This window comes from Pistacia vera, unplaced genomic scaffold, assembly GCF_008641045.1.
Source record: "Pistacia vera cultivar Batoury unplaced genomic scaffold, PisVer_v2 Contig625, whole genome shotgun sequence".
In the NCBI taxonomy this organism is placed as follows: Eukaryota; Viridiplantae; Streptophyta; class Magnoliopsida; order Sapindales; family Anacardiaceae; genus Pistacia; species Pistacia vera.
In genome coordinates, this window is record NW_022196474.1 from 491056 (window position 1) to 503291 (window position 12236).

Below are 12236 nucleotides of genomic sequence, written 5' to 3' on the forward strand. Positions count from 1 at the left end.
GTACTTGTTGCATCGGTTTTCCAATTGGGTGGAGGCGTACGAACCTCTTCATCCTCATCCTCTTCCTCCCTCCCGCTAAGGCATACGCATCGTCTAGTGCTTTGAATGATGTAACATACTCATTCCCACTTCACCCCTAGTAGCGGTGAGGAAAGGACGGACGACTCCCTGCAATAAGAAAAAAAATCAATCAAATTTAAGCCACATTTAAAAGCAAGTGAATATTCAAAAGATTATCCTTTAATCTTACCCGAGCTGCTTGAATCTCCATGTCTATTTTGTCGTAATCCCAATGGGTACACTTCTCGATGTGCCACCGCAACATCCTAAGAAATTGCGGTTGCTCATCTGAAGTCTTCATCCTCCCCCCCGCTTTAGCTAGGACAGGGACAACCTCATACATCCAAGCCTACATTGTTAAAAAACCGTCCATATCATAATTAAAACACATATAATACAAAAAATATAACAAAAAACTATTAATATTTACCTGCATTTCCCACGGGAAGCCAAACAAATTGTACGTGCTTGGTGTATTCTTCTCGACAGATTGACGATCCTTTAACGTCACGTCTTTTCCTTGCAGGGAGTCCATGGTTAGCTGAAATGATACCCATCCCCACAGATAAGCATTAAAGAAGTCCATGTTGCTTGCAACTTCACCCAATCCATATTAACGGCTTTTGTTGAGTCAGAAGCCATTAGGATCAAATGCATGAACCATACCAGGCATATCTTGAACCTCTCTGAAGAGGTATACCCTCTTTCTCCTAACATCTCCTCTAAATCGTGTCCCGTAATAGACGCCTTCCCCCCCAAAACATTTTTAGCCAAGTTATCGACTGCCCTACTGTTCTTTATTCTCTCTTGCTCTTCCGCATCTGGAAATGCCCCACATCTTAAGCCTGTCATCAGGGCATATTCCATCATCCCAAAACGTAGTGGCTTCCCATCCACCACGAACCACATTTCATTTTTTTTTTGGCTTTTAACTAAGTGCAGACACATATAATGCACTCCCTACCCCCAAAACGCTTTTTTCCAATTTTCTTCGATATTCACAAAATGACCGAAACAACTCTCTTTGAATCGGTCCATATCCTTCTTTTATTTCTGTAAAATCTCCATTATTCTCGTAAAAACTTGCCAACTTGACCTAACTGTGACCCTTATGGGGAAGTACAGTACCTTATCACTTATAACCTCCAACCCATAGTCTTTATAATTTACACTTAGGAAAATCTGCATGATCGATATAAACTAAATATCAGAAAAAAAAAAAAAAATCAAAACAACCAATAGACTGCCAATTTGGGGGATATGGGCTTCGAGGGCATCGAGGAGTGGGTGTTTTTGGCCTTGAGAGGACCAAGGAAGCCAATGCAAGCCCTACAGAGGCTGTTGTGGCAGGTTCCATGAGGTTGGAAGGTTGAGGATGCCCTCCTGCCCCCCTATTCTGCCACCTCCTGCCATCCTCAACCCTCCAACCTCCCACAAACAACCTCCATTGCCTTCCCCCATACTCTGGAACCCAAACAAAGCCACTCCCCCGATCCCCGCCAATTGTTCGACAAAATGCCACAACCACCATAACAATAAAACCAACTACATATCCCCCAAATTCACACAAATCAATCAAATTCAAAACAACAAGTAAAAAACGTACCTTTTCTTCATCGACGTCCTCCTCCTCGCCTGAATTCTCGCCAGCATCCTCCTCCTCGCTTGAATTCTCGCCAGCATCCTCCTCCTCGCTTGAATTCTCGCCAGCGTCCTCCTCTTCAGAACCATTTTCCGATTCTTCTCTTTGTTCTTGTGCCGCCGTTGTCTCCCTTGCCTTTGGACCACCTTCACTCATCGGATGATCCACCGGAGCGTCTTCTTTGACAGCCTTTGAACCGTCACTGCCGACGGAGTCTAGGATTTAAAGTGGGGTTGAGTTTTCCTCCTCTTTGTGAATATCAACCGTGATTTTGTGTAAGAAAACTTTAGGATCGAATATTTGCCGGAATAGAGCACTTTCATCGTCGGAAATGGCAAAGAAGTCAAAGGTGTTCATCGGTCATTTTTTTGGGTATTTGGCTCGATTAAGCGATTTTGAAGGGTGAGGGTCGTTTTTAATTTTCAAAATTTAAACAAACTTCTGTTAATTATAATATTACCTACATATGTTTAAATCTTTTCAGTTTAATCCATTTTATATGTTTAATGAATCCTAAGTGTGCCATGTCAATTTTTCTAAATTAAAAAAAAATTACAAAATATTTTCAAGGTCATTTTTTTAACAACAAAGCTACGGACACCGATTATTTTGCACCAAAAATGTGTATCGGCCTACGTGTACCCCTGACTCACACCAGCAGTCCAGACGTCTGATTTTTCTATAAATATTTTTCTAGTGAACGGCCGTCCATCAAATATGGATGACCGTTCACTTACATGGACTCCGTCCATATTATATGGAATGGGGTCCATTTACTACGAACGGGCGTTCCCATTTAAAGGACGCCCATCCATAAGTAAAATGGAATAAATTTTTTTTATAAAAATTAGGGACGACCGTTCATCCGTTATGGACGGCAGTCCCTTCATTTTGGACGGGTGCCCAAAATTTTGGACGGCCGTCCCTAAATTTTTTTTTTTTATTTTCATATTTTGGTTAAGGACGGGCGTCCGTCCAAAATGAAGGAACGGTCGTTCATAACGAATGAACGGCCGTCCCTAATTTTTATAAAAAAAATTTATTCTATTTTACTTATGGACGAATGCCCTTTAAATAGGAACGCCCGTCTATATAATATGGACGGGAGTCCATATAAGTGAACGATTGTCTACCGTTCACTAGAAAAATTAGGTATCTGGACTACTAGTGTGAGTCAGGGGTAAACGTAGGCCGCTGTACATTTTCGGTGCAAAATAATCTATGTCCGTAATTTTGTTGTTTTTTTAAATGCAAACTTGGGAGGTCTGGCTAGTTAAATTTCCTTAGATTATTAGTGACATATCACTCTGGTTATTCCATCTCTAAAACAAAACAAAATGCACCTCATATTCCGACTCAGACTGACGGCCATGCTTTTCCCCACACCAAAACACGTTTGCTCCTCATCTCCTCTGCCCAAACCCAAACCCGTTTGTTTATCTTCTTCTTCGCAATTCTCAGTATGGTCTGGTCTCCAGAACTGGAGAGATAATCCACTCAACGAGAACCGCTTTTGGGGACCCAATGGCCCCGAACCTTTGCAATACTCATCTACTTGTGATATCGATACTCATGCTTCAATTGGGTATGCTTCCTCTCTTGCAGAGCTTGGTGCTATTGTTCTTAACACCCCTGACCCTCTTTCCAAATCCCTTCTTTCTCACTTGGCTTTCTCTAAATGGCGCAATCTCAATTTGCCTATTGGAGTCTGTTCTCCGCCTTCTCGACCCGCTCGTCCTCCTAAACCTCAACTGGTTCGTATGTTTCTCTTTTCGTTCTACTTATATTGCTTCCTGCTTTGATGGGCATCTCGTATTTTGTTTATGTTCTCCTTTATGTGAACTTCAGGTTTCCCCAAAGGAAATTCCGTCTCCCAAAAACTCACCTTTGCCTCTTAATGCTTATATGCTTCACAACCTCGCTCATGTGGAGCTAAACGCTATTGATTTGGCATGGGATACCGTTGTTCGCTTTTCACCCAACTGTGATATTCTTGGGGAGGAATTTTTCGCCGACTTTGCTCATGTTGCTGACGACGAGAGCCGCCATTTCGCTTGGTGTTCACAGAGGCTTGCTGAGCTTGGTTTCAAGTGAGGATTTTTAATCTGTTGTTTTATACTTCATATATTATTGGTCCTTCTTACTGAGTCTAACCTTCGAAAAATCCTTCATGATTAGATATGGAGATGTGCCTGCTCATAATGTGCTTTGGAATCAGTGTGAGAAATCATCTGACAATGTTGCTGCACGTTTGGCCGTGATCCCCTTAGTCCAGGTAATCTTTTGCTCTTCAGTACATGCCCTTGCCTCTGTCATTTGTTCCATTTTGTGGATTAACTATGTGCAGAGTTCACTCAAGGTTATGAGAGTTCTACACATTAAATGAAGTGAAACAAATTTACATGATGAGTGTAACTTGGCGTGTGTGCTCTTCCTTGGAGATTCTTTATCGTTAAAATCAAAGTGGGAGGCTATGTTGGTTCCTGGATCAGCTAATGGGATGTTCACACTTTGGGAAAGAGAGGAGCAGACACATTGAGGGAACTCGTTGCCATTTTTGTGCATCTATAGACCTTGTGTGCTTTCTCTTCAAGAAATGGGTTTTGAAAGGGAGAGGAGAATTTCAACCTTCTTTTTCTACTCCGTTTCCAATGAGTTTTATTGTTCCCAAATTCTGATTCCATTTCATCTTTGTTTTCTTCTGAACTTTCTCTTTTTGCATCAAGTTCAGCATTGATTTACAAATATCATGTTGAGGGTTTTCCGAAAGTAACAGTCACTGCCTGCCAGAATGGGCTAGAACGATAGAGTGGTATGATATTCTTATTTAAAAAACAAACATTCAAATGATGCTACACTCATTCAAATACTCTCTAATGGTCTTTTTGCCTCAATTTGTACAACAAGAGCTTGGTGGAAGTCTATGTCTATCCTCTTTGGGGCTTTAGTGCATTGAACCTGTATGTGTACTTTCTCCTTTATTATACTGGATTGTGCAGAGATACTTATACATTTAAAGACCTTTCATAAGTGCAACTGTTTCTAGATTCTAGAGGGGCTTCTGCTCACTGAACTTGCATATGTACCACTTAAAATGAAAGGAAAAGGACACCATCTTTTCGTAGGCAGAATTAACTCCAGGCATTTCAAACGATTTGCTTCAATCCTAATATTTTCAGCTGCCCTTAGCTTTTCACACCACCAAAGCTTAATGCCAAACTAATTGTGGATTCCTAAATATTTCTTTTTTCTACTGTTAATCTGATTTGGTAAAAACTTACAGTTTACTTTCACTGTTCGTGTAGGAGGCTAGAGGACTTGATGCTGGGCCACGGTTAGTGCAAAAATTGATTGGGTTTGGAGATCATAGGACATCTAATATTGTCGCTAGAATCGCAGATGAGGAAGTTGCACATGTAGCAGTTGGTGTCTATTGGTTTCTTTCAGTCTGTCAGAAAATGGATCGGGCACCCTGTTCCACCTTTAAAGGTTTAGCGTCCCTTTTAAATTTCAGTGTAGTAGTTACTTGAACGGGTGTTAATTCATTGCAGGTTATGAAAAATATCAACCCTGATTATGGGTAATCATGCAGGCTTGTTGAAAGAGTACAATGTGGAGTTGAAAGGGCCCTTCAATTATTCAGCTCGGGATGAAGCTGGCATTCCTCGTGATTGGTAAGAAAATTATGTAATAATATGGCTGGAAAGAACCTTTAAGAGTTTTGAATTATAATGTTGTGGACAATTGTTTCCTTGGCTACAAAACAAAATGTGACTGAATTTTAAATTTGCATCGATATAAATAGTTGTTCTTGACAAGTTTCTTGCCTCATCTTTCGGCTAGGTATGATCCATCATCAGCTGTAAAACAGGACAAGAATCAAAAACAGGATGCAGATGACAAGCTTTCAGTGGTATGTTTAGCTAAAATTGCACATCCAATGCAACTAATTATAGAACTCTTAACCAACAAAGGATGTTCTAAAAGACCAACTTTTGTTACAGGTTTATGAGAGGCTTGCTTCTATCATCTCCATGGAAAGTGAAAACTCAAGTTTGAATAGCCCACCTAGATGATGCTTAATGATACAAGCACTTTCTCACTCAAAAGTATTTTTAGTAAGCAGGTTGTCTGAAGCAACAAGTGCTAGGTACTTGTTTTACCAATTTGATTCTTCAGCACGATGATGATTGGTAGTTTAGGATGCCATATGACTCCAAGTGCCTGGTTGCATGTTCCATCTCATGTGTTTGCTGTTCAAACATTTTGAACGTCTGGTGCAGCCGCATTCAAAGGTCAACTGATCTGGTGGCGCTATTTTTGTTTCATTTGTATGATGAAACTGTTTATTTGATAGTAACAGTGTATATAATACCCAAAAAAAATCCTCGTTTCTCAGCCTATGTACTCATATAAGAATCTATAAAGATTTTGATGATTCATCGAAGGAACATAGCTGGAATGGTTAAAAATTGCCTTAGTGTTCCTAGAGTCGGTACTTGATAGCTGTCAGTTTTATGGTTTGGCATATGGGTTGAATGGATACAGATGATTTCGTTCTCAGTAGTCAGTAGATGAGAACTTATTGGTCCATGGCTGAGAAAAGCAATTTTTTGAAATGACGGATGAGCAAGCCTCCACTAGATAGAATCAAAGAAATGGTTGTCATTCAATAAAAAATACATTATAATTAGAAAGAAAGTAAAGCAGATATGAATTGGGTGCTTGAATGGTGAGCTGACGAATCTTTAAGACAGCTCGAAGAGCATATATGCCAATATACAAAATGAAAATAATGTAACCACCTTGGCAAATCATGTGTTTTCTACTTCTTCATGCAAATACTTGAAGCATCCATGTAAATAATAACCGGAAAAGGCTTTTACAACCAATCTACTGAAATTTTAACCTTCTCCATGTCCATATTTCAGCTTCTTTTGATAAAATGTAAATTGAGCTTGCTTGTGGATTTGGAAGCGAAAATTCTAAGGTTTTTCTCCAATGTTCACATAATAAATTACAAGATAACTCATCACGTTTTGAGCAATGATGCTAAGTGACCTTACCCAAATGTGATTTTTTGTTTTAAAAAAAAAAAAAATATGCAGTTTTTTATCAGTCGAGATAGAAAAAGAGGAGAGAGAAAGCTTCTTATAGAAAGAATTTTTTTTTTTTTTTTCAGTTAAAGATAAAACATATTAACATTAGCACTTTCTGTGAAAAAGAGAAGATGAAAAATGAAGCATAAGCTCAAAAGCAAATAATCCTTCAAGGGTTGAACTAATTTAAGACATATAAAAGAATTATCAGTAAATAAGAAGTAAAACATAATGTTAATTAATATAAAGATGCCACTGCCATCTTACCTTTTATAGAAGAAGCTTTCGGGTGAGGTGGTTTTGGTTGGTTCTACTTGTGTCAATTTGACCCTTTGTTGCTTTGCAGAAAAGTTAGAGAAAACGTGTGTATCTCTCTCTTCTTCTTTAGCAATCGCAATAGCATCCTCCTCCATAAACAGTATATACTTTAACCATATCATTTTCATCGCTAACTTCTCCATCAACCTACAAACAAACTAGAAATCATGTGCTGTGGAGATGGTGATTGTAGGCCATTGGGCTTTCTCTTGGGCCTTCCCTTTGCCTTTCTCTCCCTCCTCATCTCAATCGTCGGCGTCGTCGTTTGGATCGTGGGGTCAGTTTTCTTTCTCTCTTGGTCGTTTCTCTTTAATTTCTACAAGTTTTAGTTCTACTTTTTCCATTTTAATTCATTTTATTCTTCTGGGTACCTAATTCATTTTGGCTTCAAAACTCTTTACCGTTTTAAGAGATTTTCTGCTTCTGAGTTATCAAATTTCTTGATTTTCTTGTGGCATTTGTCAGTGTGTCTCAATTTACTCTACTGTGACGTGGTTACATAAGATTTAGATATTCTTTTGTCACTTGCCCATTTATTGGGGATGATTTGGTTTAAAACTAATTGATGATAAATTGGTAATTGGGCAGGTTGTTGTTGACTTGCATATGTCCATGTTGTTTGTGCGTTACAGTAATAGTGGAACTTGCTCTTGAGTTGATCAAAGCTCCTATCCATGTAATGGAATGGTTCACTTCGCAAATCCCTTGCTAATTCCATTTTTTATGCTACCTACTCCCTTCTGTGTTGTGTTCTTATTCCCTCTGGTTTTTGGTTGTGTATAAAGATATGTTCTTTTTTCTCTTATTACTTTGGTAATATTGAGGTATAATTCCTGTGTCTTGATCTACCTTTGCAGACATGGATGATACTCTGTTTGATTTTTGTTGATGTGAATTATTATCAATTTCTTTTCCATGTTCGTTTATGATAATTTTTAGATTTCACTAAATTGAAGTTCATCTGGACAATTGAGTAGGGTGCTATTCTCTTAAATTTTTGGAATTATCCAAATGATTTGACGCGGGCATACACATATAAAGACATTTTATTTATCAAGGAACCAGCAGTACAGGCTGAGTGTCTTCTCTTTTTTATGGTTTCGTAAAGACTGCTGAGAATGTATGAAGTTGATTGGAAAACAAACTTCATTGTGGTAAGGATTTATTTGGTAAAAGCAAATGGTAGATAGAGCCATAGAGGTCAAAGTTAGATATGACTAAGTGAACTACATGCCTTAAACATGAAGAGTAGGTAGGGGAAAAATAATAAATTATTCACAACTATGGTCTTAATTCATCTGTGTCTTTATGTGGTGAAATTATGTATCTATGCCACCATTTCAAGGGAGGAAGTGAATATATATATATATATATATAAAGTAGGTAGCTATGGTCAAAACCTTGCTTAAATTTCATTATCCAATTCTCTGGTGAGACATCGAGATTGGGAACCCCTTAGACTAGTCCTCTTGGCCTTTTCCAGTTTGTGCATGAAATAAGGATACAACCTGTGGAATTGTGCAAAATAGGCATTAATAATACCAGGTTGGTGTAAATCACGTTTTATTATCACACCAAACAGAAAGCTTTACCTGCCATTGGCATAACTCATAACTCTGTTCAAACGAAAGGCAGAATCCTTTAAACAGGATGGGTAGAATACAGCCAAGGAGTAACGTCTCCTTTGAAAGGATTCACAACAATACTAGTTTCCATCTATTATCTATAAATTTTGTTGTGTATTTTTCCTAAAATTCACGTTGAAATTTTTTAAAGTCTGGTATTTTCCTGAGTCAAGTGTCAACCGCTCTTTTAGCTTTTCTTAAGGATTTACATTCCAGTTGTTTTCTATATTGTAGCTAACACTTTTGATTTCTTATTATCCTTTTATTTTATCACAAGCATTTACATTTCAAAGTCCTTTAAGGAGTACCATGATTTGTGATTATGTTTTTTATTTTTTAATTGTTGTTATCTAAAGTCAAACTAGCAAGTTTTTAATGATATGCCCAGAGATAATTGCATTTACCCTTTTGAGGTGTGGGTCTACCATGTCCATATCCTGTAGTTTAAATAAACTACTAGATAAACTCCCCTATTCTAGCATACCTTAACCCACATATTGGTAGAATGAGTACTTTACACGTACACATAAGGGTAGAAATGCTAATTTACTCATCCCTACGTAAAAAAAAAAAAAAATTGAGGAAAACCACCATTGGGTGGTCTGATGTAAAATAGCAAAAGGAGGTTCCATGGGTTATTGAGTTCGAGTTCCCGTAGGCACTAATAGGGGTGATCACTGAGGCTTTTATCCGACTGGCAGTTCCAAGGCCTTGAGGGATTAGTTAAGATACGAGCAAGTTAGCTCGGACACCCCAATGATCTAAATAAAATTAAAAAAAATAAAAAATTGAGGGAAGGCATTTCTTAGGGTTTGAAAAGACAAGGTCTTGACCCTAGTAGATGTAAAGCTCAAGGGGAATAAGTGTCTCTCATACATCCTTCACTTGGGATTAAGAATAATTCTCATTTCTCTCAATGCAATTTCCTTAAGATAGAATATCATGACAACCTCTTACATCCGAGAAACATTCATTTGTCTCCCAAAAGAGACGTCGGATATCTCAAATAATAGTTCATCAACATAATTTATGGAGATGTTTGGCCAAAGAATATGTCCAGCAACAACTTTTGATAATTAACCCCCTGTTTGGTACACTTTTCAAATCTTATCCTATCCTATTGTAAAGAGTAAAAACGCGTTTATTTCTCAATTCAAAATCTAATCATATTCTATTCAACTCAAAACATACAATTACATTCAATTCACAATAAAAGTTTATAAATTAACAAAAACACTTTCACCTACTCAAGCCATTGTTGGTCGCTAGCAACCATCGCCAGTCGCTGCCACTGTCACCTTCGACGCTAGAATGATGCATGATCGATCGAATTTGGCCAATCGTGCGTCGATTTGGTCGTTTCCAACCAGATCTATCTGGCCGTTGACGACTGTCATATCTGTCTGGCAATCGACGACGGCTAGATTTTGGCCGTTAATGATGGCCAAAGAAGTCAAATCAGCGCACGACTGGTCAGATCCAACCGGTTGTACGTCATTCTGACGACTGTCGGCTAGAGCCGTCTCTAGAACATTTGTGACCCTAGGCAGAAGTTACTTTGGGGCCCTCTAATAATATAAGCATTATTAAAAAAAATATTTCATTTTTTTTTTTTTGACATTTTGAGATGAAAAATCACTAAGAGAGGTGAACAACAATCAGCATGCTAACAAGGTTAGGTTGGTGGGGGGTATTGGAGAGTAGATGTTGGAGAAGTGATGGGTGGTGAAATGGGTGATTTCCAATGCCAAGATTGACAAGAAAAGGCTTGAGAAGTCACGGCCCAAAAGGTGTCGATGGCCGGCGATTGGCAGAGTAAACGGATAAGGTATGATAGGGGTTTTGGTGAGAAGGTTGAGGGGAGGAAGATGGTGGTGTCGGGGAAGGCCAACAATGTCGGGTACATGCCAAAAAGGCTGGAAATGGCTGCCGTGTGGTGGAGTTGGGTTGCGAGATTCATCAAAAATTAGTCAAATCGAGGGCTATCAAGGTTGGGAAATGATAAAATGATGATTTCGGTCGATTTTGGTGAGAAAATCGATCGAAACCAAAATTGACCAAAATCAACTCCAAACCACTGACGGCGGAAGAGGGCTGGAGATGATTTATGTGAATGTCAAATTTTGGGATTGAATCGGGGGTGAGTAAATTGAGATATGTAAATAACTATTTTAGTCTTCCATTGTTAAAAGAGATTTAATGTGTTAATTTATGGGTATAAACTATAATATATAAAACTAGAGGTATAAATTTGTTATTTTGTTAAACTTTGGGTGGGAATATATGTAAAAAGTTTATAATAAATTTGGGCTTTTTTAACTTTTTTTGGGGCGCCCCTTGGCTTAGATAAGAAATTATAAACCATTTTCATTTTTGTAAGATATTCAAAAAAAAAAAAAAAAATTATAAAAAATTTGGGCCCCCATTTTTTTGGGGCCCTAGGCAGGTGCCTCACCTGCCTACCCCTTAAGCCGGCCCTGCGTGTCGGCCATCGTCTGACGATGGTGGTCGACTGTCGATAGTCAATTGTGTAGATATGGTTGTTTTTGTTAATTTATAAACTTTTATTGTGAAATGAGAGGAGGGGAATTAAAAAACAATCTAAATATTTTCAAAAAATGTATCAAACACATTCTTCATAATACTATCATATTTGATTTAATCATATCATATCTTATTCATAATAGTTGTTTAGAATATCATATTTCAGATAATGTGCGAAATAGGCCCTAATACTGTCATCCGAAGTGCAGGACTTCAGCATGCATATATATGATATGAAGAAAGAGCAAAATGCGGAATTAATGGTTGGACTTAAAGACGCAGTGAGCAATAACTCAGCGTCTGAAGGATGTGGAATCATAAAAAATTAAAAATTATAGGACTCTATAATAGCTTCGGTGAGGGCAATTCGTCTGCAAACTGCAATTACAGCTTTCCGAGAGAGCATCCTTGATTCATCAAATATTCGATTGAGGATTTTACCCATAAATTATAGAATGGTATAATTGGATGGCCTGAGTGTTAATATTCGTCTCACATTTCTTCCGGTCCATATATGTCAAATTTGCTATTCAAAAAGAGAAAAATTAACATGTTTTCTTTTTCTGTTCATCGATTAGTTAATGTTAACATTTTCTCTAATGCGTTTCTTTGTCACAGTAATTCATAAATCAACCTCCTTTAGTTAAATAATGATGAAATATATATATCTCTTTTAAAGTTTGCCATAATTACGCAGAATATTGGTCTATTATTTCGTTGACAACTTTGTAAAAAAATAAAATTATGGATATATATGGAGGTTTCTACATATAATATAAGATGTTTTAATAATTTAAAAGGAGATTTTTTTAATAAATTTCATGTAAAAATTAATGAATATCTTTGATAAATTTTGAAAGACCAGAAAGTTCTAGAATGCCAAAATAATAGCCAAAGATTTTCTTTCTTTCTTTTGCCATTCAGAATCTGATATTAATTTTCTTTCTT

General features: G+C 37.6%; 2 protein-coding genes across 2 annotated transcripts; both read left to right on the forward strand.

Moving 5' to 3' along the window:
• The first annotated feature begins 3072 nt into the window (after positions 1–3072).
• Positions 3073–6182, forward strand: LOC116111067 (uncharacterized protein HI_0077-like). Its single transcript, XM_031397270.1, has 7 exons — positions 3073–3456; positions 3551–3792; positions 3881–3977; positions 5008–5191; positions 5295–5376; positions 5546–5615; positions 5707–6182. Exons 1-7 carry the CDS (start codon positions 3073–3075, stop codon positions 5776–5778), a joined length of 1131 nt encoding a protein of 376 aa, XP_031253130.1. The 3' UTR covers positions 5779–6182.
• An 891-nt stretch (positions 6183–7073) lies between these two features.
• LOC116111099 (signaling peptide TAXIMIN 1) lies at positions 7074–8043 on the forward strand. The gene is made up of 2 exons (XM_031397308.1): positions 7074–7396; positions 7708–8043. Exons 1-2 carry the CDS (start codon positions 7287–7289, stop codon positions 7829–7831), a joined length of 234 nt encoding a protein of 77 aa, XP_031253168.1. The 5' UTR covers positions 7074–7286; the 3' UTR covers positions 7832–8043.
• The last annotated feature ends 4193 nt before the right edge of the window (positions 8044–12236 follow it).

Excerpts from the sequence above, each read along its gene's own strand:
- LOC116111067 (XM_031397270.1), top strand. The coding sequence starts at position 3,073 with ATGCTTTTCCCCACACCAAAACACGTTTGCTCCTCATCTCCTCTGCCC. Across the intron at positions 3,793-3,880 it reads CTTGCTGAGCTTGGTTTCAA|ATATGGAGATGTGCCTGCTC; the intron begins GTGAGGATTTTT and ends CTTCATGATTAG. Across the intron at positions 5,192-5,294 it reads ACCCTGTTCCACCTTTAAAG|GCTTGTTGAAAGAGTACAAT; the intron begins GTTTAGCGTCCC and ends GTAATCATGCAG.
- LOC116111099 (XM_031397308.1), top strand. The coding sequence starts at position 7,287 with ATGTGCTGTGGAGATGGTGATTGTAGGCCATTGGGCTTTCTCTTGGGC. Across the intron at positions 7,397-7,707 it reads GTCGTCGTTTGGATCGTGGG|GTTGTTGTTGACTTGCATAT; the intron begins GTCAGTTTTCTT and ends GTAATTGGGCAG.